The 25417-nt window shown below is 46.3% G+C and overlaps 1 protein-coding gene across 1 annotated transcript in view; it reads right to left on the bottom strand.

Moving 5' to 3' along the window:
* Positions 1-25417, bottom strand: part of LOC126958086 (E3 ubiquitin-protein ligase HERC2) — a 221225-nt gene that overhangs the window by 149297 nt on the left and 46511 nt on the right. Inside the window, exons 6-17 of the mRNA XM_050796222.1 lie at positions 19754-19854; positions 19138-19294; positions 17711-17821; positions 17017-17188; positions 15510-15683; positions 13508-13696; positions 12667-12818; positions 9331-9488; positions 9132-9245; positions 6474-6725; positions 4363-4556; positions 676-876 (exon numbers count right to left, since the gene is read on the bottom strand). Of these exons, the coding sequence (XP_050652179.1) occupies positions 676-876; positions 4363-4556; positions 6474-6725; positions 9132-9245; positions 9331-9488; positions 12667-12818; positions 13508-13696; positions 15510-15683; positions 17017-17188; positions 17711-17821; positions 19138-19294; positions 19754-19854 (1975 nt within the window). The remainder of the gene's footprint in view (positions 1-675; positions 877-4362; positions 4557-6473; positions 6726-9131; positions 9246-9330; positions 9489-12666; positions 12819-13507; positions 13697-15509; positions 15684-17016; positions 17189-17710; positions 17822-19137; positions 19295-19753; positions 19855-25417) is intronic.

Genomic DNA, 25417 nt, shown 5'->3' with positions numbered 1-25417 from the left:
CACTGAATAAAACTCACTTTGAAGTATTATTTAAACAACCAACTTCTCAGTTTATGTATTTTTAAAAACTGGACTAAAAAACCTCTTACCCACAATAGCTGAAGTATTTTCTAGAGGAATTTTTTTAACCCCACTATAAACATGTATATGGAAAAGCTCAAGATGAGCAGAAGAGCTAAATAACTAGCAACAGCAACCTCCACCCCACCCCAACAACCTGCACCAAACACAGAAATAATGGCCACAATGTAACCAAAAAAGCTGCCACAGGTACAGTCTCGGCTCATTGCAAGCTCCGCCTCCCGGGTTCACGCCATTGTCCTGCCTCAGCCTCCGGGGTAGCTGGGACTACAGGAACCTGCCACCACGCCCGGCTAATTTTTTGTATTTTTAGTAGAGATGGGGTTTCACCGTGTTAGCCAGGATGGTCTGGATCTCCTGACCTCGTGATCCACCTGCCTTGGCCTCCCAAAGTGCCGGGATTACAGGTGTGAGCCACCGCGCCCGGCCCAGATCACGTTTTTTAGCCTCACGTCCATTATTAGCGCATTACAATCTTACTTTAAAATACTTCACTGAACAGGCTAAAACCCATGCCCTTCAAAATACATAAGCCTTCTTACAAACTCCTAAGTCACTTATAAAAGGAGCAAGAAGAAGGGAAATCATGAATACCTGAAGTCGTAGAAGATTCAGCGTTGCCACGGCCACGCACTCTTTCTCCTGGGGCGGGGGCCAGTCCGCGGAGCCGTCCATCCCCTCACTCACCTGCCGCAGCAGGAGATCCAGCTGCTCAAAAGTCATTGAGCAAATGTCCACCACAAAAGGGACACGGAGGCCAATGGACCACTCAGAACACGATGACCAGGCAAAGCTCTAAGAGGAAACGCAACAATCTAAAATGAATCTCCAAAAGCAGCTGCTGGTCTGTTCCACAGGAGTCCCCAGCATGTGTGATGGAGCCGCCTTATATTATCACCTATCATCCCTCTAACTGCCCAGTCCAAAGGCATTCATGGGTGTCTAGCTCACACACTGTCAGCTTCTAATCTTCCCGCCCATTTCAATAGCCCCATCTCATTTGGCCATATCTAAAAAAGTAAAAACATTTTTAACAATCTTTTCACTCTCAAAATGATTAATGCACATTAATGGATGGCAGTGAGGATCTCCATCTACTTGAAGTGGTATAACAGCAACTCTAACTAGACAATCAATTGTTAGATGCATATAACTCACACACTACCTTTCACAGTGAGAGAACAAGCAATCGGCAAGGATCTAGGAGAACTGTAGAACACCATCAATAAACTGGATCTAATTTATACAACACTTCACCCAACAACAGCAAAATACAGCAAAATACATATACTTTTTTTTTTTTGAGACGGAGTCTCGCTTTGTCACCCAAGTTGGAGCCTCAGCCTCCCAAGTAGCTGGGACTACAGGTGCCCGCCACCAAGCCAGGCTAATTTTTTTGTATTTTTAGTAGAGATAGGGTTTCACCATGTTAGCCAGGATGGTCTCCATCATCTGACCTCATGATCCACCTGCCTCAGCCTCCCAAAGTGCTAGGATTACAAACGTGAGCCACCGTGCCCAGCCATACATATACTTTTTAAGCACATACAGAATGTTCGCTAAGAGAGAACATATCCTGAGACATAAAACAAATCTTAACAAATTTAAAAGAAATGAAATCATATACAGTTTGCTCTCCATTCACAATGGTATTAAACTAGAAATCACGAACAGAACAATCTACACACACTTAAAAACTGAACAACATACTTAATAATCCATGGGTCAGTCCGGGCACAGTGGCTCACGCCTGTAATACCAATACTTTGGGAGGCCAAGGTGCGGGGATCACCTGAGGCAAGGGGTTCAAGACCAGCCTGGCCAACATGGAGAAACCCCATCTCTACTGAAAATACAAAAAAATTAGCCAGGCATGGTGGCGGGCACCTGTAGTCACAGCTAATCAGGAGGCTGAGGCAGAAGAATCGCTTGAATCCAGGAGACAGAGGTTGCAGAGAGCCGAAATCAGGCCATTGCACTCCAGCCTGAGCAACAAGAGCGAAACTCCAGCTCAGAAAAAAAAAATAGTAATAATAATCCATGGATCAAAAAACAATTCTCAAGAGAAATTAGAAAATATTTTGAACATAAATTGAAACACACCAAAATTTGTGGGTTTGATTAAAGCACTGTTTAGAGGAAAATTTACAGCATCAAATCATTATATATTACCAAAAAAGGTAAGTCTAAATCAGCAATCTACGTTTCCAACTTAAGAAACTAGAAAAAGACCAAAGTGAACACAAAACAAGCCAAAGGGACAAATGACAAGATAAAAGCAGAAATCAATGAGATTGAAAGCAAAAAAACAAGGAACAATTAATAAAACTAAAAGATTGTTCTATGAAAAGATCAACAAAATTGAAAAATGCTAGAAAAACTGACAAAGAAAAAAACAGAAAAGACACAAATTATGAGTATCAGGAATGAATGAAGGGACATCACCGCAGGCGCCACAGGCTTCAGATGGTTAGCAGAATACTAAGGAAAACCTCACACGTACAAATCAGACAACACAGATGAAATAAAGCAATGTCTGAGTGCCACAAACCAGGAAAATCCTCCTGGAAACAAACAGGTCACCTGAATAGTTCTATATCGATTAAAGAAATTGAAGTTGAAAAATCTTTTCTTTGTTTGTTTGCTTTGTTTTTTTTTTTTTTTTTGAGACGGAGTTTCGCTCTTATTGCCCAGGCTGGAGTGCAGTGGTGCGATCCCGACTCACTGCAATCTCCGCCTCCCGGGTTCAAGCGATTCTCCTGCCCCAGCCTCTTGAGTAGCTGGGACTACAGGCGCACGCCACCAAGCTCGACTAATTTTTTGTATTTCACCATGTTAGCCAGGCTGGTCTCAAACTCCTGACCTCTGGTGATCCGCCCGCCTCAGCTTCCCAACGTGCTGGGATTACAGGCGTGAGCCACCGCGCCCAGCGTAAAATCTTTTAGAAAGAAATCTCCAGGCTCAGATGGATTCAAAAACATGTAAAGAAGAAATAACACTAATTCTACACAATCCCTATAGGAAATGGAAAAGGAGGGAACACATGCCAATACTTTGTATGAGGTCAGCTTTCCCCACTGAAAGTCAGACAAGATAGTATAATACAAAGAAAAAAACCACAAACCAACATCCCTGATAAGCATCGACAGAAAAATCCTCAACATGTTAGCAAGTCAAATTTAACAATATAGAAACAGAATGGGGCCGGGCACGGTGGCTCACGCCCGTAATCCCAAAACTTTGGGGTGGCAAGGAGGGTGGATCATGTGAGGTCAGGAGTTGGAGACCAGGTTGGCCAACAAGGTGAAACCCCATCTCTAAAAAACAAAAAAATACAAAAATTTTGTATTTTGTAATCCCAGCTACTCAGGAGGATGAGGCAGGAGAATTGCTTGAACCCAGGAGGCACAGGGTGCAGAGAGCTGAGATTGCACCAATGCACTCCAGTCTGGGTGATAGAGCGAGACTCCGTCTCAGGAAAAAAAAAAAAGAAAGAAATAGAGTAGTAAATTGTGGCCAAGTGATGTTTACGCCAGTAACACAAGCCTTGGTCAGTATTTAAAAATCAGGCCAGTGCAGTGTCTCTCGTCTGTAATTCCAGCACTTTGGGAGGCCAAGGCAGGTAGACCACTTGAGCTCAGGAGTTCAAGACCAGCCTGGGCAACACAGTGAAACTCCATCTCTAAGAAAGGAAAAAAAAAATGTTTAAGAAAAAAAGTAAAAATCATCTATGTAATACACCATACTAACACACTAAAGAAGGAAAACTACATGACCATTTCATTTGAGAAGATTAAAAGCATTTAACAAATTGTAACATCCATTCAGGATTTTTTAAAAGCTTCTAAAAGGGGGAATTAAAGAAACTGCCTTAATCTGGGAATAAGGCATCTACATAAACACCCGCAGCCAACATCACAGCTGATGGTGAAAGACTGAACTGCCCTCCCCCACAGTCCGGAGCAAGGCGGGGCGCCCACTGTCCCCTCTCCTACTCAGCTTCACACCGCAAGTCCTGGCCAGGGCAACCAGGCCGGGAAAAGACATCAAAGGCAGGCAGATTGGAAAGGAAGAAATGGAACTGCCCCTCTATACAGACAGTATAATTGTCCATGAAGAAAACCCAAGGAAACGACAATGATGCTCATAACAAATGAGTTTAGCACAACTGCAGGACATGAGAGCAACAAACAAAACTCAGTGGTATTTTCTACATACTGGTAATGAACAACTGGAAACCAAAATCCTCCTAAACACCAAATCAAGCTCTATATTCCGTACCTGGGCAGGCCCACAGGCAATTCCCACTATGTGTTTGGTGTCCAGTCCCGGCAATGCTGCAGGTTCTGGCTTGGTCACGCGCAAGGTGTCAAAGTGCTGGCACTGGTCGTTGCTCCCCCAGCTGTGGACCTCGCTGTCCTCAGTCAGAGCCAGGCAGTGGGTGGAGCCGGCAGCCACATCAATCACCTTCTTCCCTACAAGGAAAGAGGGTTGCAGATGCAGCTTCAAGCCTGGGACTTCTGCTGCAACAAAGGTATTTCCACTAGGCCATTCAGGCCAGAGAGCTTTTAACATTAACTTCTTGAGGGTACCTGTTGCTTTAATATTAAGCACAATTCATTTGCTTTGGGTGTGTTATTAAAACTCCTCTATTTTGTCAGCTACAATTTGTTAGGACCCACAGCCTACAAAGATCATAATGCTAGGATACGAAAAACGATCTGTTCTTTTTTCTCCTCCTCATTCAGATTCTCATTCAGAGAGAAACAATGTGCTTTTAATTAACTATTAGATCATATTCTCCCATCCCAGATGTAACAATGCACAGCACACTCTTCACTGAGGAAGGCTTCCTAAGAAAAACCTATTGTTCTCTCAGAGTTAGGTGATATCAATATTTAAAACATTGTTTCTATTTAAACACTTAGCAAAATATTCTATTTTTCCTTGCTGGTAAATCTAACATGGTCAACACAAAGGGTGTTGCTCAGAAAGGTCAACATATAAAACAATTCAGCTGAAAAACCGTAAGGGGAACAATTCTATCCTGGGAACTTACCATAAGTTAATATCAGCAAGAAAAAAAAGTGTTTATCAACAGTAATGTAAATACTCTGAAAGTAAAAGATTTCTATAATGATCATCGTAGCTTTCCTACACTAATGGAGGGGAATATAAACAAGAAGGCACATGAAATTCAAACACCATTCAATGACACAGAGGAAACTTATTACTCTACCACTTATCTCAGAAGCTCAGAACATAATACATACCGTATGGGCACACAAAACTCTCAGTCATCGAGATATTAACATGCGTTAAAATAAAACCAATGGAGAAAGGAACTGGCAAGTCTCACTTAGAAGTTTCACTTCCAAACCCACTTGGTAAAGAAGCAAACACACAAAGAATGTGTGTAGTACCAGGACCCAACGAACTACAGCCCCCACACAGAGCGCAGCCCAAGGCCTGCTTCTGTGAAGACGCTGGTGTTGGAACACAGCCAGGTCCACCTGCTTCAAAAACAATCCGGCCCTTTAAGAAAAAGGCCGCCCACCCCGGAGAGAGAACCCTAAAGAGTCCATCTGATGTACCTGTCGCTGCCTTTTCCCTTCTTCCCTACTTTCTTGTCAGCTTGCCTGCCCTTCCCCAGTTCTCGACTCGGATGAAGACTACCTCCCAACCACTAGGCCAAGTGGCACAGAAAAGCCTTAGAAAAATCCCTCCACCATCACAGTTTTGATGGCCCCCACCCCAACTTCCTGCAGCATAACATCCCTAGTGAGAACACCATAGAAGAATTTCAGGGTCTTCTTGCAGAGGCACCCATCCTCTCTGCCTGCACCCGCAGCCCACACTGAAGGCGCCGGCACTCATATCTACACACCTCGGCTTCCATCTGTTCCCTCCAACCACAATGCATGCTGGACACCTTTGCAACTGAGCAAGCAGGAATCACCCACCAAGGACGAGTTCACATCAGAGCGTCCCAGGTGGGCCCAATCCCACCTGCCAATGTGGCCCCACAGCACAACGCACCCTCACGGTGTCAGTGTGTCTGCAGTACAAGTACAGGTGACCTCACCACATAGAGGGAACCCTTCCTGAGTCCAGCCTGCTGAGTGATGCATGGGTGCCTGCCACAGAAAGTAGCGATGTTTGTAAAACTCAATGGGTTTATGTTGCATTTGGGAAGAGTAATTCAACTCATTTTGTAATAGAGACACACCCACTTTCCAATTGGTATCAACACCTATACCAAGCTGGCAGTCAAAGTTTCTAATGACAGTCCATTCACGGAAAGTCAGGTTAAGAACATAAAACCTGCAAACTTTAAAAGATTACTAAAGAAATTGTCCTGAAGGGTTTTAACAGTTTACGTTTGCACTCACCTTGCAAGCCTTCTAAGAGTTTTGGATAACGAACATGTTCCTCTGTTCCGTGTCCAAGTCTCTGGTTGTCACCTTTTCCCCATGAATAAACTTGGCCATCTTTCGTCAAAGCGATGGAAAACTGACTTCCACAGCGGACTTTGACCACATCCAAGTCTTGAAGCTTTTCAATCAGCTTTGGGGTTTTGCAGCCATCACTACCACCTCTGCCCAATTTCCCATAATCACCATCTCCCCAAGACCACACTTGCCCTAAAAGATACAAATGCATTTAAATAACAACAACTCTGCATTTTAGTGAAAAACTTTAAATGACTGAAAATAATATAATGAAAAACGCACACTAATCTAGACCACCCATGTATATAGTTAACACTAAAAGGGTGGCCACTGAGCAAATGAAACCTAGTTGACACTTGAGGTTGGTATAGAAGCAATAAAGAAAGGGAAAGCTGAGTCTCCTTTTGTTTTCATTCCATGAAAAACCAAGTCCTGACTCTTACTAGCCTGGGCTCAATGTTAACTGCTTCACAGAATCAAAGGCCCACTGCCTCCATAACACACAGTAACTGGGGCCCGGCATACTGCAGATGCTTGCAGACTGCCCTACCATTTGCCTGCCTGTTTCTGTTGCCACCATGATGACCGCTGGTCAGCCGTACCAGTGTATGTGTTCCCAACTGCATGTATCAGCATAATTACGTAAGTTGACTAAATATTACATAAAGGGATAAAATGCAATTGCAAAAGTAAATATTTTTATTTTTACTGTGAACACTAAGCTGAAAACTATGCAAAAACTTAATGAAAGTGAATTGCTAAAAAACAAAATTGTTAGGCTGGGCACGGTGGCTCACGCCTGTAATCCCAGCACTTTGGGAGGCCGGGACCGGCAGATCACTTGAGCCCAGGAGTTCGAGATCAGCCTGGGCCACATGGCGAAACCCTGTCTGTACTAAAAATACAGAAATTAGCCAGGTGTGGTGGTGAACATCCATAATCCAGCTGAGGCATGAGAACTGCTTGACCCCGGGAGATGGAGGTTGCAGTGAGCCAAGACTGCACCACTGCACTCCAGCCTGGGTGACAGAGCGAAACTCTGTCTTACAACAACAACAAAAAAGTGAAATTACATAAAGGTGAAAACTGTAAAAGATCAGGAAAAAGAAACCAGAGAAGATATCAGATTGCTCCACAAGTTCCCACATTCTATTTTGTAACAACTAAAGAGAGGCAAATATTTTCCTCAACGATCAGATGGTAAATATTTTTAGCCTCTGTGGGCTTTCTGTCCCAACGACCCAGCTGTGCCACTGTCACAGGAAAGCAGCCACAGACAATGCGTAAATGAGTGGGCAGGCCTGCACACCAATACAACTCCACCTGCAAACGCAGGCCAACCCCGAGCGAACCGGAAACTGGAGATGACACGCTATGACGTGGTCAATGAAAGCAGCACAGCAGACCTGCACACAGAGATCAGAGGTGCACTTTCACACGCTGTGCTGAAGATTATGCTGTTCACGTAGCCCGACAGGCTATTTCCCACTGTCCCCCAAGGCCAGACTGCAGGGTAGGATACTTCTACCGTAACAGTCGTCTCAGAAAATAACAGCACAGCAGGGACACTTCCCTACAAGATCTGCACCAAAGAAACACCAGTGTGAGGAAGACGCTGTCCGCAGCCTGTTCAAGGCGGTTTACTCAACATATCACAAACCTCAACTAAAGTAGCAACTACACTAAAGAACGCAAGGCTAGTCTCCTGACACAGCTCAGACCTCACAAAACTTTTAACCAGTTAAGGTCTGTCACTCACTCAATAATAGATATTTTAAAATGACGAGATGTCAAATTGAAAGCTCCTTGGCAGCAGGAGCCTTTCAGAGGAGACCACCTTTGCTCTAGGACTCACAGTAGCAGAAACAGGATGGCTCTGACAACGTCTGTCCCGGCAACGGCAGCGGGACCTATGCATATAGAGAAGTATCTGAAATGATTTTTCATCTTTCACCTAAGAAATGTCCAAAAGTCACTCAATTATCTACTGCCATTCAACTTCTGCAGGAGAGAAAGCAAGCTGACAGGTCCCAGCTGATTTCACAGAAAGACTCCACAACGCCAGAGACACACAAGATTCTAAGGACAGACCCCCACAATACTGACAGACGAGTCGTTTCTAAAAAATCAACGTGACTTTAACCATCAAACCTCATCATGTACCCTTGAAAAAAGATGAGGATGATCTCAGTTAGGAACACAAACACAAAAGCAAAATTCAAAGCAAGCAGATACCGCAGCGTCAGACTACAGAACACGGAAAGACTTAGCAGGAATTACCACACGGAATCAAGAGTGGCCGAATGTTAAGAAATGTAATACCAGAGACAATTCAGTGTCAACCACTCCATTCCAGCTCTCATTCTTAAAAAATAAAATGCCCACACAGGAATGGCGGCAGCTGCTAACCAGCTGACAGGCCCAGGCAAACAAGCCCAGTAATCACCGGGGTCTCTTCACCAATGCCACTGATCCCACACCCACTGGACGACAGGGTGGGCGGCCTCGTGAGGCCCACTGTACTCATCTCACTTCCTACAGGGAAGCTGCCATGCGTGTCCTCGAGGCCCTGTCCTGGGTGGCGAGAGCTCTACATACCGTTCTCAGTGACAGCCAGGGTTTGAGCGTCCCCACTCCCACACGCCACATCGATGACCTTCAGTCCTTTAAGCCCAGCTACCAGCATCGGAATAGCCTCATCCTCACTGGAGCCTTCAAAGAGATAGGATGGCCATTACTAAGTCCTGTAAGAGGCCACCTCCTGCTGCATGCTCCCATTCATGCAGGGCAGACGTACCGTGGCCCAGCCGGCCGTAGTTCCCGCGGCCCCAGGTGTACAGCTCCCCCTCGGCTGTGATGGCCGCGCTGTAAGTGCTCCCGCAAGCGATGTGCACCACGTGCTTCCCGGCCTGCTTTCCAGAGAAGGCGGAGATCACCTTAGGCTCCTCCAGAGGCCTTGGGGAGGAAGGGAACAATCATGAATGCCCTTCTTCTTGGTGTTATTTCTTATTAGTGTTAGCAAAGGAAATTCACTACCCAAATTTAGACCATCACAGCATCAGGCCAGTTTCACCTTCCAGGTACCTTATAAAATAAGGAAGAGAGAATTCCAAAACCTAACACCTCCATGACTTTTTGTTAAGTTGGAACCCAATGCCAAGCATGGTATCCAGTAGAAATATAAAAACAGTGTTTGTTAAAGACTTGTACCATAGGCCGGGGGTGGTGGCCCACCCCTATAATCCCAGCACTTTGGGAGGCCAAGGCAGGCAGATCACCTGAGGTCAGGAGTTCGAGACCAGCCTGGCTAACATGGTGAAACCCTGTCTCTACTAAAAATACAAAATTAGCTGGGCATGGTGCAGGTGACTGTAATCCCAGCTACTTGGGAGGCTGAGGCAGGAGAATCGCTTGAACCCAGGAGGCAGAGGTTGCAGTGAGCTGAGATCGCCCCATTGCACTCCACCTTGGGCAACAAGAACAAAACTCCATCTCAAAAAAAAAAAGAGACTTGTAAAGTCCACTGCAGCTTAATTCACAATGGCTCAAAACCATGGTCCAGGCCGGGCGCGGTGGCTCAAGCCTGTAATCCCAGCACTTTGGGAGGCCGAGACGGGCAGATCACGAGGTCAGGAGATCGAGACCATCCTGGCTAACACGGTGAAACCCCGTCTCTACTAAAAAATACAAAAAACTAGTCGGGCGAGGTGGCAGGCGCCTGTAGTCCCAGCTACTCGGGAGGCTGAGGCAGGAGAATGGCGTGAACCCGGGAGGTGGAGCTTGCAGTGAGCTGAGATCCGGCCACTGCACTCCAGCCTGGGCAACAGAGCGAGACTCCGTCTCAAAAAAAAAAAACAAAACAAAACCAAAAAAAAGCCATGGTCCATCTGCAACAGAAGGAAGGAATTACCCACACACCCAGCAACGTGGTTGGATCTCAAGACATCAAGCTAAGTGAAAGACGCCAGAAATAAAACACCATACACTGTATGGCTTTGTTTATATTAACTTATGGAAAAGACAAAATAATAACAAGACAGGGCAGAGCAGAGGTTGTCAGGAACTGGAGGGAGGAAGTGGGGATCAACTCAAAGGGCACAAACAGGGCCCTGGACGCGACGGGCACGCCCCATGTCTTGATGGTGGTGACTCCCTAGCTGAGGGCACTGGCCAAAACCCACCCAACTCTACACCCGAAACTCAGTCGTCTGGTTGTACGTAAGCCTCATAAAGCCGACCGACACTTACATGTATTTGTTAAATGAATGTGGATGGAATGAAGCCAGCACTCGGCAATCTGTACTTTACAAATGAAAAGTATGAGGCAGTGGGGATGAGGGTAGAGAAGTCTTACTAGTCGAAGAAATTGCAAAGTTAGCAAAATATCCTATTCTTAGGATCCAGAATATATTCCTATGACGGATGACATTTTCTTGAGAATCTACAGAAGCCAGGCCTCTCCAAAGACATGGTTTTACTCACTTTGTGACCTACTAGTTCACAAAATACACACACAGTGGCACAGGCGCACATAGTGGCACAGGCGCACATAGTGGCACAGGCGCACACAGTGGCACAGGCGCACACAGCCCAACGACTCTACTCCAGTACAACCTCTCCCTTATTCAGCTTAAGTTTCAACTTCCCCAAAAGGTTATCTCCAGCTTCTGTCATCTGCACTGATCTCTCTTCCTTCCTTGAAGTCCTAGAATAAGGAATAAGTTACTCATCCCAGCACTTACTCTCGACTGAGAATTGCTTTACTACGAAATATTTTACACAAAGTCAGTTATAAATACCATAAAGGAAGTAAGCAGACATACCACCCCATCCTGTACTTCGATGCCTTTCAAGTCCAGTGAACCCCATGTCAATCCCAGCCCTTAGGATCCAGTGTGAGAGTAACAGCTATAAATTCCATGCAGATCAATCTTTTCTTTTTCACTCGTTTTACATTTGTCTGAATCCCTTACAACACTGTCAGGGTTGGGCTGTTCTGAGCTTGGCATACATGTACCGCGCAATACACATCACTCTGCTTTTCTCCCAGTTTGGGATCTTCCCAGCGGATGCTGTCGGCAATGATGCCCTCAACCCCACCCTGTGGTGTGCATGGGCCATGCCCTGCGGGCTCCTCTCAAGGGACACAAGGGCTTATTTCTTTTTTTTTTTTTTTTTTTTTTTTTTGAGACGGAGTCTCACGCTGTTGCCCAGGCTGGAGTGCAGTGGCGCGATCTCGGCTCACTGCAAGCTCCGCCTCCCGGGTTCCCGCCATTCTCCTGCCTCAGCCTCCTGAGTAGCTGGGACTACAGGCGCCCGCCACCGCGCCCGGCTAATTTTTTGTATTTTTAGTAGAGACGGGGTTTCACTGTGGTCTCGATCTCCTGACCTTGTGATCCGCCCGCCTCGGCCTCCCAAAGTGCTGGGATTACAGGCTTGAGCCACCGCGCCCGGCCACAAGGGCTTATTTCAAGCTCTGCACTGCCCACTCTGTGCTCAGGACTCTGGACCGCATGAAATGGGCTTGCTGCGTTGGTCTGTACATACATCCTTCATTTAAACCTAATGCCAGAGTTCCACGCACAACAGCAAAGTACAAGAGGGTTCCCATCACTCCATGGGGCTGGCAGACCTCTCAATTTTTACAACCTGGCATTTGTAACAACTTTCTATTTTATTTCTGTTCTTTCACAATAAAAGGTTCAACTGAATAGGATAATATTAGGAAGAAACTGCTGATTTTCGTTCCTGTAAAAATAATCTAATGGCTCAAGGAAAGGGTGACAACCTTACCTATGGGAGACAGGGGGAACTGTTTGTGAATGAAGGAACAGTGCTGTGGGATTTGTTTTGGCAAACTCCACAGTGGGGATGCGATTTGAGTAGAGACAAGGCGGCCAAGGCTGCACGGGGTGGAGAAGAGCAGAAAGGCCAATTCCTGTTGCCTTCCACGCACGGGCAGAGCTCCTAAGCCATCACCAAGGAGGCAGCATATCGTAGTGTCTCGCTCCAACCCAGCGCTACACGTCAGGGCAGCTGGCAAACACCTGGACACGCTTCTGCGCTCCAGCCTGTTTAGGATATGGCAACATAAAAGAGGAGTGTGTCCCCTACAGGAATGAGCAATACATACACAGTGTCCCCATGGCCCAGCCGTCCGCCGTCCCCACAGCCCCAGGAGTACACCTCTCCAGTGGCAGCCAAGGCCAGGTAGTGGTGACCATCAGAATGCGCAGCAATTTTTACAATGTTTCTGGACGCAAGGCCTTGGACCAGCTGTGGGGCCTAAAAAAGGAAAAATATGAAGAAAAGTCGTCATCAGTCCAAGGAAAATGAAACCAGCGCAGCTCTCCTTTATCATGTGTCCCCAAGCAACGCCTGCTCTAACTGGAAGTGGGGCACAAGTCTCTGGGGGCCACGGGGCCGGCTCTCCAGCCCTTCCCACCCAGCACCAACAGAACAGCGGGCAGCCTCCAAGTGCGCCGCGGCAGGACCAGAGCCGACGCGGAGGCCGGGACAGGACCAGAGCCGATGCGGGGGCCGGGCAGGACCAGAGCCGATGCGGGGGCTGGGCAGGCTAGCCCCGTGCCACAGGACATGCAGCCGACAGGGAGGAACACCCCGCTTTAATGAAAACATGCCACGTCCCAATCTGCCACTATCCCCATGAGGCCCAACTCCCTCATCTGTCACCTGCCTGGCCTCAAAGTCAAATGAGTTTACATGTGTAAAGTGAGTTTACAAACGGAAATCTCATGATTAGCAATGAGTTTCACTGTAAGGACTTCCTAATCTTCACAACCCAAATCTTGACAATATTAAAACTGAGATTATTAAACATAATATACAATAAACAGAAACTTAATCAACCTTCAGAAATCAAATGGCTGAAAGAAACCCCACAGTTTGTGCATCTGCAGTACAGACCCTGCCCCGCAAGGGAACACTGCAGGCACAGTGCCCAGAACACTTACCAGTGTGTCACTATTGTAGGCCTGTGTGTACACACGGCCATTGCGTGACAGAATCAGGAAGCGCTTCTCTGCACAGGCAATCTGTGTGACTCCCAGGTTGGCCAGGCCTTCGCACTGGATCGGACCAATCACATTGGCATAGTATTTCCATCCTATTAACCCCCAACCTATGACCTCTTGCAATGATCCCTGTAAGAAAGTAAACGTTTTCTTTTACAACAGCAACAAACAAAACAAAACAAAACAAAAACGACTGGGAGTAACACTGAGATATTATAAGACAAAAACAAAGCAAATAAAGAGAAAATACGCAGATTCAAAACATCAAAATGGCTGGTACCACGCTGTATTACCTCATTTAACAGGTATGATGAAGCAACTGAACACGTTATTTTTCCATTTCCATTGCATTTCATTTTAACAGTGCCCATTAAAAAGTACTATAAATGGCCCTTAAATACTAATATATTTTAAAATGCTCAAACTACATCAGGGTCACCATCTTGTGCTTTAGGAGGCAAAATCCCAAAAGCCCACACACGAGGCAGGGAGACCAGCATCCCTATTGGTGGTGAGAAAAAATCAAGTTGTGCAGGAGCAACCTGGTGACAACCAGCCCACACTAGGTGCATCCCCACCTGCGCATGTGCACAGGCACACACGCGTGCACACATGGAGCACACGTGTTCCAGGGCAGGCCCTGCAGCACTATTTGTGTTTGTTGTTATTGTTGTTGTTCGAGATGGAGTTTCACTCTTGTTGCCCAGGCTGGAGTGCAATGGTGCGATCTTGGCTCACAGCAACATCTGCCTCCCAGGTTCCAGTGATTCTCCTACCTCAGCCTCCCGAGCAGCTGGGATTACAGGCATGTGCCACCAAGCCCGGCTAATTTTTGTATTTTTTAGTTGAGACGGGGTTTCTCCAAGTTGGCCAGGCTGGTCTCAAACTCCCAACCTCGGGTGATCCGCCCACCTAGGCCTTCCAAAGTGCTGGGATTACAGGCGTGAGCCACCACACCCGACCCTCAGCACTACTTGTATAGCAACACTGTGGCAGTAAGCCCAAGTGTCCACCAATAAGAGACTCACTAAAGAAAAACACATAAAAGACACATCCGCACACTGAAGAGTAAGCTACTTCATAAAAACAAATAGTGACACTCTGATAAAGTACTCCAGTATATATGGTTAGTAAAAAAAAATAAGCAACACAAGTAATGCAACATGCTACCACTAGCATAGTCATTCCAGAGAACAAGGAGGTTACAGAGGAGACTGAAAAGTGAGAGGGGGCAGGTGGGAAACTAGGTAGAAGGGGTGGGCAAAGGAAGCGACAGTGTGTCTCTGCCTAGTTTTGATTTTTGAACCATGTGACTCTTTTTTTTTTTAATTGTAAAACAAAATAAATACTCTTCATATTAGAAATAAAATGCTAAAAAAATCTGGATTCAAAACTAGGATTACTGTTCTACCCTAGGAAAGTTCACTACCATTCCCAAAGGCAGTTTTATCATTGACATAGTGATCCACAATAGCGTGCATGAGGTCCTCAGCGGGCCTGCACCCTACAGGTGCTCCACACACGCAAATCACTACTATTACCATTACTATTACATAACAGATAGAATATAGAATTATACTGTCACTACCATAACCAGCATTACATACTAAGACAGTCTGCATTCAGAGTATAAAGTAGGCTGTGGAACCCCCTGCAGAAGGTGGGAGGGCCTGGGGCTGTGGATAAAGGGGAGCTCTCTGGGGCTGTGCCACCTGAACCTGGAACCTGGGCCCCCAGATTGGGTCCCCAGGCCTGTGCACCTCAGCTTGCTCATCACTCACTCTCAACACGGATAACACCTTCAACTGCAAACACATTTAAAACCACAAGCCAGCTCCCCCCATCAACACCAGAAAACGCAAGTCTCCACACGGGCCCAGGATGACAACCTAGAAGTGGTACTAGCCACAAAACACAAGGAGAACGTGGTTCTTGCACACACCTTATGAGACGTCGGAGAGCTGCACAGCGGAGGCATACAGGGCGTAGCCAGACGGTCTAAGTGGGCCATGACGACAACCGCCGTCTGTCGCAGGTCAATGGCAAGCTCGTTGTCTTGTGGAAGGGTGAGGTACCTCAGGAAACTCTCGTTGGGGCTCAGGGGACCAGACAAAAGCTAGAAAGGAAAAGTAAACAAACATTCAGAAAAATTAAAGTGACACAATTAGCCTTTAACCACTCTTTATATTTTGGTATTGACTCATCTGACACATCAAATGACAATGTTGATGATACAGTTATACTACACATCTACATATTTATGCAGCATATAAACTGGGTAACTGTCTAAGTTTGTGGTATACATGTCCACAACATTGACTGTGCATGTATACATTTATGATACCACAGGTAAGTTGAATCCACACAGATTACTAACACAACCAAACCACCCCACAGGCCTAGGACCCCTGGAGAAAGGCAGAACCACCTCTGGGGAAACCCAGCACAGCATCTCAAGCTGGCCTTGAAAGCTAAAACCAAAATCTTTATTTTAATATCCCACTCTGGAGAACACCTACTTTCATTTGCAAATTAAATCACAGCTCTAATTCTTCAAAAGGCAGAAGAGCCCTATTATCATTAGTTTAAAGGCTGCCAAATAATAGGCCGGGCGCGGTGGCTCACCCCTGTACTCCCAGCACTTTGGGAGGCCTAGGCGCGCGGATCACAAGGTCAGGAGATCAAGACCATCCTGGCTAACACGGTGAAACCTCATCTCTACTAAAAATACAAAAAAATTAGCTGGGCGTGGTGGCGGGCACCTGTAGTCCCAGCTACTCTGGAGGCTGAGGCAGGACAACGGCATAAACCCAGGAGGCCCAGCCTGCAGTGAGCCGAGATCACGCCACTGCACTCCAGCCTGGGCGACAGAGCAAGACTCCATCTCAAAAAAAAAAAAAAAAAAAAAAAAAGACTGCCAAATAATAGAAAAATTAAACCAAAGCACGATATTGAAATGCCTAAGACTTTCCTGAAAAGACTGGCAAAATCCAACTTGTACTTGACCTGTAAAGACCAGCATCCTAGAGGTTTAGGCCCAGGACCCCACACACCTGCTCCTCCCCAGCTCGGCATCCACACCTGTTAAGCGGGGAGCTGGTACTCAACAGAGTGACAGCTCAGGTGACATAGCCTGCATAGAGCCCAGCACACAGGAAGGACCAACAAGGCAGACCACCATTTTTGTTGTTCTTTTCTGGTACTGATTTAAAAGCGCGTGTTTCAACCTTGGTTCTCCGCTGATAAGGAACTCAGTGCTCACTGAGCCAAACCGAGTCTTCTCCACAAACGAGTGACCTCCCACACCTGTCTCATCTGACTCACTGCTGTTACCACCGAACACACACACAACAGAGAAAAACACTGCCGTGGACATGCACGCTGGTCTGGCTTAAAAAATAACTAGAATCGAGTGCCACCTAAACACAAAGTGCGATCATGACACTCACGTGCATGTCGCCCTCGGAGTGGGGTGTATCCTTACTGCAAATGATGCTCTGGAACCTCTGCAGCAAGGGCAAAAGCGGGGCACTGGTGCCCTGGGCGGAACGCTCATTGTCAGTCTCCTGTGCCCCGCTGTCCCACAGCTGAAGCAACAACAGGATGGCAGACAACATTTGGCTAAAGAAGAAAAGATATTCATTCCTAGTAAAAACACATTAACTTTTTTTCTTCATGGTTGATCAAAAATAAAAGCAAACACATCTAGATAGAAGTGAAGAAATACTTGGGATCTGAAAGGAAACGAAAGTAAAGCTGTGGTAATTAAATCACTGAATTGCCACGGAGATTTTAGCACAAGACATCGCCTTCTGCTGATAGGAAAGACCAGTTAAGAAGCTCAAAGAGCACGTTTACATGAAAGATCTAGGATCTTAAATTCATGGAATAAAAATAATTAAGTTAGGTAAACTGAAAGAAAAAAAAGAAAGAAAGAACAGCTACCAGGCTAGAAAACAGAGCATAAAAAAGCAAGTGATGAAAAGGTAAAGAGAGAGCAAGCTCTGGGACGTGGTTCTCTGGTTACAGAGCACCACACATCTGCTGCAGTCACAAACGATTCAGTGAAATGCACACAGTGCAACAGGTATTTGGATACAGAGGCACTTCCCCAAAGCGTTCCCAGTCTGCGCCAGCCCTCACCTCAGCGTGCCTCTCTGCACAGCCAGCTCCAGCAGGATGGCCAGGGCCAAGTGCTGGTCTTGCAGGGGGATGCTTCCTGGCCCTTTGGTGCCTGGCGTTCCGTGAACATCCCTGAAATGAAAGCAGTAGATGCAGGAACAAAGCGACCTCCAGAAAGACAGCATGCTTACAATCACACTGCACGTTTCCTACACGCTCCCTCCCAAGGAAGGAAATGTTTTTAATATTTAGAATCAAGTTTCTGAGACTTACTACTCAGATTTATTCAGAGATTTTAAAGTATATGATTAATTAGCTTACACAACTATATTTTAAGTATTCATTAATATACCATGTAATATACCATATTATATAATATATACCATGTAATATACCATATTACAGTAGATGACATACTCCAAGTGTGCGAAGCACAAAATAATTTATCTCATTATCCAAAACATGAGTAGACTATCTAGCTATCTTTTACAGTTTCAATGACGTGTAAGACTATAACAGTATCAACATTCACCTACAGAATCAGAGAACCAATTTCTAAAACCACCTGAGAATCTGGAGGCAAAATGTCTACACTACTTTCTATCTCTGATCAATAAAATATTTTTCACTTTTCTATGTTACTCAATGATAAATATTTAAAAATTCTATCCCAAGACTGCAGAAAAAAGATCTTATGGCATCAGTATTACAGCTGAATTTTTGAAATCAAGTCCAAGCCTATGTTCAGGGCCTCCAGCGTTAAAACTCTGTGGTGATGCCTTCACCAGCAGGCTCAGGAAGTGGACTCAGAGCCGGGGGCGCAAATGCCAAACGCCTCCTGCCCGCTGGAAGAAGGCACAGTGCTGACCTCTGGCAAGGAGAGTGAGGAGCGGCCTCACTTTTCCTCTGCACCTGTCCTTCCTGTTGAATTCCTTTACATTTAAAAACCTTAACAACAATGCCTAGCACCCAAGACCAGAGTTCGTGTTTTTCCTTACACACAAATGATTCCTATTCAAAATGTTTTACACTAAAAACATCAGTTACAGGACTAAACAATTTGATCTTGAGTAGTTGTTTACTCCCACATTATCTATAAGACTTCAAACCAAGTGCCACTCTGCACTCAGAACAGCAGCTCCTAATCATCACAGAGACACACAATGTCAGCGCTCAACCCTCTACGGATGACTGATGGTCAAAACTCTAAGCATCCTCCCTCGTCATCTCATTTAGTATCACAGCTTCCTGGGTCTAGTCAGAGGATCATAAATTGAATCACCAGAAAAGCTGAGAACCCAGACCCGGAATCACAGCACCGAGAGCCCGCTGAAAACAGACGAGAAACCAACCTACTAGGCCTCTTAGCTCTAAAGCAAGGGTGGTAAGAACCAGCCTCCAGCAGGCCAGCTGTCTGCAAGCAGAAGGCAAGAAAGGAAAGAACTCACCCGGTCACGACAGACCTGAGGAACCTGGTCGCTCTCTCCACCACCTCCAGCCACACAGAGGACACGGTGCTCTCGTCGAAGAGCGAGGCCTCGGGAAGTGCTCGCAGGGCATCCAGGGACTCCTGCAACAGCTCACTGCAGAGGTCCGCATCCTCGCCTGGGCGCACACACGCGTCAGAGGAGCCCCCCCACTCCCCTTACTCTCCCGCTGGGCTTCCCAGCCCTCAGCGAGAGAAGATGCCACTGTCCCCTTTCTAATCCCTCACTCAACAGGCCAAAATCTAGCACAGCTGTTCCAGTCAATTCTGTGTTTCATGGCTGTCACATGAGCACTACACTAACTTCTTGTTCTTCTAGAATTAAGTCTGTACTCAGGTGTTCCATGGTAGTGGCTGGCGTGGGGTGGGGGGTGCATGCACTTGCTCTTTTTTTTCTCTAAAGCACAGACATGAAAAGCCAAACAGCCTCTGCAGCCTCTCATCTCACAAGCAAGGAAACTGAGGCGCAGAGAGCACATGGGATCAGCCAAAGGGCACACGGTGGCTGAACCAAGCTCGAAACCCAGACTGTTGGTGTGTTAGGGAAGCAGAACCACGCGCAACACCAGGGACCGTACCTGATCGCCAGGCCCTGCGCAGGAAGGCGAAGGCGAAAGACAGCGCCGCTCGGGATCCCACTCTGGCGAGCCCCTCCACGCCTTTGCCCGCAGGCCGGGAACTGCAGACGACACACGGAACATATAACCAGTCAGCAGCGGAGGGTGCAGATACTACATAAAATCAATACTATGAAAGGGAGTGTACCAAAATCCAACCAATGGTTTTCCTCACGTGACAGGATTACAAGTGCATTTTTAGTTTTGTTGTTTAACAACTTTCATCAAACGTCTTTCGTAAAGGAAAAGTTTTCTCTTTAAGAATCAAAGAAATGTACAAGGAATTTTAAATGTCTTGGGAAAATGCTCATGAAATGACCTCACAAAGCGAGATTCTAGTGGGAGGAAGCAGACAATAAGCAGATAAATACAGAAACGGAGGGAGAATAAACCCCACATGGGAGACCAGACCAGAAAGGAGCTGGAGGAAAAGCAACAGAGTCGCACACCTCGCCCCAGCTCGCCTGGCTCGCCCCAGCTCCAGCGTCCTCCACTCAGGGTCCACTCCCGGCCACGGGTGAAGCCCTGCATGCTTGACCCACCCCATGAGGAGTCGCTCTCTTCTGAGGGTAGTGCTCATCACCCTCCTGTGTCTTTTTAAGCTTTTCACCACTTGTGTATGTTAATTTCACAAATCACAGTTTCATTCTGCATGTTGTAAAAGGCTATGCAAATGGCTCACCATAAAAATCATCCTGTACAAGACAGAAAAGGCTAGAATACAAAAATGCATACATAGGGGGGCTGAGGCAGGAGAATGGCATGAACCCGGGGGGCGGAGCTTGCAGTGAGCCGAGATCATGCCACTGCACTCCAGCCTGGGAGACAGAGCAAGACTCTGTCTCAAAAATAAAATAAGGCCGGGCGCGGTGGCTCAAGCCTGTAATCCCAGCACTTTGGGAGGCCGAGGCGGGCGGATCACAAGGTCAGGAGATCGAGACCACAGTGAAACCCCGTCTCTACTAAAAATACAAAAAATTAGCCGGGCGCGGTGGCGGGCGCCTGTAGTCCTAGCTACTCAGGAGGCTGAGGCAGGAGAATGGCGTGAACCCAGGAGGCGGAGCTTGCAGTGAGCCGAGATCGCGCCACTGCACTCCAGCCTGGGCAACAGCGTGAGACTCCGTCTCAAAAAAAAAATAAAAAATAAAAAAATAAATAAATAAATAAATAAAAATAAAATAAAATAAAACAAAATAAAATTAAATTAAAAAGCATATATAATTTCAACTCAATCACGCATAGCAAGTAATTGTATGTTATGCTTTATACTATATCATAGTTCTAATATTACAGTATTGCTACTATAAACAATATTCTCCAAATTTACTAAAATTTGCTTTATGATCAGGGGAAATCCTATAAAAACAGGTGATATGGAGTTCAAGACCAGCCTGGCTAACATGATGAAACCCTGTCTCCACTAAAAATACAAAAATTTGCCAGGTGTGGTGGCGGCGTGCCTATAATCCCAGCTACTCGGAGGCTGAGGCAGGAGAATTGCTTGAACCTGGGACACGGAGGTTGTAGTGAGCCAAAATCGCACCTCTGCACTCCAGCCTGGGAGGCAGAGTAAGGCTCCATCTCAAAAAAAAAAGAGGGATATTACAGAAGGATCTCCCCAAGATATAATGTGTAATAAAAATGGCAATGAAGAACACAGCTGGCCAGGGGCAACAGTACATGCTTATCCGTAAGTGCCTGAAAAACGCAACAGGAGCTCAGAGAGGAAACACAAGAACCTCTGAGAAGGGCACTGGGTACCTGAAAGACGGAAATCTTTGCTCCTAAATAAGAAATATGAACACGACAAGACACAGACACGTAACAGGACACACAGTCCTCATAAGAGAAAGCACAGGGCCAAGTGTTGTCAGAGGAGGTGGGCGAGTCACTTTAGGCCAGGAGTTGGAGACCAGCTTGGTCAGCATGGCAAAACCCCATCTCTACTAAAAATACAAAAATAAGCCGGGTGTGGTGGTGCACGCCTGGAGTCCCAGCTACTTGGGAAGCTGAGGCAGAATTGCTTGTACCTGGGAGGTGGAGGTTGCAGTGAGCCAAGATCGCGCCACTGCACTCCAGCCTGGCCTGGGCGACAAAGTGAGACTCTGTCTCAAAAAAAAAAACTACTCGGCCGGGCGCGGTGGCTCAAGCCTGTAATCCCAGCACTTTGGGAGGCCGAGACGGGCGGATCACGAGGTCAGGAGATCGAGAGACGATCCCGGCTAACACGGTGAAACCCCGTCTCTACTAAAAAATACAAAAAAATAGCCGGGCGAGGTGGCGGGCGCCTGTAGTCCCAGCTACTCGGGAGGCTGAGGCAGGAGAATGGCGTGAACCCGGGAGGCGGAGCTTGCAGTGAGCTGAGATCCGGTCACTGCACTCCAGCCTGGGTGACAGAGCAAGACTCCGTCTCAAAAAAAAAAAAAAACTACTCAGCAATAATGAAATAATGATACATGCAACGACCCCCTTGGGAAAATGTCAAGGGGATTATGCTCAGTGAAAAAACTCAATCTTGCTTGAGGCCAGGAGTTCAAGACAACCCTGGGAAACATAATAAGACCTCAGTCACTACAAATACAAAATTAGCCGGGTGTGGTGTCGTGCATCTGTGGTCCCAGCTACTCAGGAAGCTGAAATGAGAGGACGGCTTGAGCCCAGGAGTTTGAGGCTGCAGTGAGCTATGACTGTATCACTGCACTCCAGCTTGGGCATCAGGGTGAGATCTTGTCTCCAAAAATTACAATAATAACAATATAAAATTAAAAAGCCAACGTCAAAAAATCACGTAATAGACACAGAGAACAGATGAGTGGTTGCGAGCAGTTAAGGTGGAAAGAGAATACGTGAACGTGGGTATAAACGGCCCTTGTCCATGTACCCTGATTGCAGTGGTGGTCTCAGAAAATTCACACCTGAAAAAACTGCAAAGAAATACACAATTGAGAGCATGTAAAACTGGGAAAACCTGAAGAAGACAGACAATCAGAGTTAACACCCTAGTTGTGATGGCTGTGTTGTAGTTTGCAACTAGCTACCAGCGAGGGCAAAGGCACGAACAATAAGAGGAATCTCTATGCTGTTTCTTACAACTGTATGTGAATCCACAATTATCTCAAAGAAAGAAAGGCTTTTTAAAAATTTTAGGAGTTCTTCCACTTAATAAAAGATACATTCCAATTAATCCACCAACCCTATGTCATCACAAAGGAAGCAGCAGAGAAAAAGCAGCTGGGCTCTCAGCCATTTCTGCAGCTGAGGGAATTCAGTTTGATTCGACAAACACACAACAGTGCTTGGAGAATCTGAGCACCTACCGCCCACCCATACATGACACTCTGATTCACGACCATCACAGCCGGTCAGGAAGGAAGGAAAGAACCACGGCACTCCTATTGCCAAATGGGTAGGAATCTCATCTGTCACTTGGTTTAATTTACTCTAAAACTATTTTCAAAAATACAACATGTACAGTCGTCCCTTGGTATCTGCAGGGGATTGGGACCAGGCCTGCCCCACCCTGGCTCCATACCAAAACCCTAGGATGCTCAAGACCCTGATATAAAATGGTGTGGTATTTGCATATAACCTGTGCACATCCTCCCGTGTCATTTAAATCATCTCAGCCAGGCACAGTGGCTCACACCTATACTCCCAACACTGGGAGGTCAAGGCGGGAGGGTCGCCTGAGCCCAGGAGTTCAAGACCAGCCCGGGCAACATGGCAAAACCCCATCTATACAAATTAAACAGAAAAAAAAATCGGCCAGGCGTGGTGACTCAGGCTTGTAATCCCAGCACTTTGGGAGGCCAAGGCAGGCAGATCCCTCGAGGTCAGGAGTTAGAGGCCAGCCTGGGCAACACAGTGAGTCCCTGGCTCTACAAAAAATACAAATTAGCTAGGCATTGTGACACACGCCTGGAGTCCCAGCTACTTGGGAGGCTGAGGTGTGAGAATCACTTGAGCCCAGGAGATCAAGGCTGCAGGGAGCCATGATAGCCCCACTGCCCTGGGCAACAGTGAGAACTCCATGTCAAAACAAACAAATAAGAAAAACCATCTCTAGATTACTATAACACCTAATACAAGGTAAATGCTCTGTAATTCATTGTCATACTGTATTGTTTTTTATTTTTATTATTATTATTATTTTTTTTTTTTTTTTTGAGACGGAGTCTCGCTCTGTCGCCCGGGCTGGAGTGCAGTGGCCGGATCTCAGCTCACTACAAGCTCCGCCTCCCGGGTTCACGCCATTCTCCTGCCTCAGCCTCCCAGGTAGCTGGGACTACAGGCGCCCGCCACCTCGCCCGGCTAGTTTTTTGTATTTTTCAGTAGAGACGGGGTTTCACGGTGTTCGCCAGGATGGTCTCGATCTCCTGACCTCGTGATCCGCCCGTCTCGGCCTCCCAAAGTGCTGGGATTACAGGCTTGAGCCACTATTGTTGTTTTGGTTTTTACTGCTTTTCTTCCAATATTTTTGATCCACAGTTGGTTGAATGTGTGTTTGTGAAACCCACAGATACAGAGAGCCAACCGTAATGTGATTTCAACTATATTTAAACATAAGGAAACAAAAAAGAAAAACAAACAAAAAAAACATAAGAAAACAAGGAAACAGGCTACAAGTATCCCTCCTGTCTCTGGGGAGTAAGACGACCAGGGTTTTGCTCTTGTTTCTTTCTGCCTCCTGTATCATCTAGATGCTCTCCAGGGAGTCACGTATCACAGTCAAATAAAGCCAACACTGCCAACTACACAAAATAAAAATTTCATCTGGCAATCCTGTAGTTTAACCTTCTGAGGACAAAGGTCTGATAGCTTAATTTTGGAAAAGTACAATTTTACATAAGCTTAAACTTTCTAGTGACTGTTAGTAAATAGGGAAAATCTATGATATATTAACAGGCATCAACAAATTAAAACTCATACGCCCAAAAGCACCTTTTTTTTCTTTCTTTTTGAGACAAGGTTTCATTCTTGTTGCCCAGGCTGGAGTCCAATGGCGTGATCTCTGCTCACTGCAACCTCCACCTCTCGGGACCAAGCGATTCTCCTGCCTCAGCCTCCCGAGTAGCTGGGACTACAGGCATGTGCCACCACAACACGGCTAATTTTTTTATTTTTAGTAGACACAGGGTTTCTCCATGTTGGTCAGATCTCGAACTCCCAACCTCAGGTGATCCGCCCGCCTTGGCCTCCCAAAGTGCTGGGATTACAGCTGTGAGCCACCGTGCCTGGCCCAAAAGCAACTCTTGTAATAAAAGAATAAGAAAATCACATTAGGAAGGAAAACCATGAAGCATCTAAACTAGCTGGGCACTAAACACTACAATCTGACCATCTCCTACCCAGCAGCAAAACAAAATAAAAAGTATACAACATTCAGAACTCATTCTCAAATTTATACTTGAGCTGATCTAAAGCTTTGGCTGGCTTCCACAGTTACAGACAGAAAAATGTCTTTAAAACAATGACACAGAGCCAGGCACAGTGTCTCATGCCTGTAATCCCAGTACTCTGAGAGGTTGAAGCAGGAAGACTGAGGCCAGGAGCAAGACCCCATCTCCACACACACACACACACACAAACACACACAAACACAAATTGTTTTCACTTAGCCAGGCA

Source organism: Macaca thibetana, chromosome 7 (assembly GCF_024542745.1).
Source record: "Macaca thibetana thibetana isolate TM-01 chromosome 7, ASM2454274v1, whole genome shotgun sequence".
In the NCBI taxonomy this organism is placed as follows: Eukaryota; Metazoa; Chordata; class Mammalia; order Primates; family Cercopithecidae; genus Macaca; species Macaca thibetana.
The sequence above is the reverse complement of the archived record's forward strand: the minus strand, read 5'-3'. Positions and strand labels throughout refer to the sequence as shown.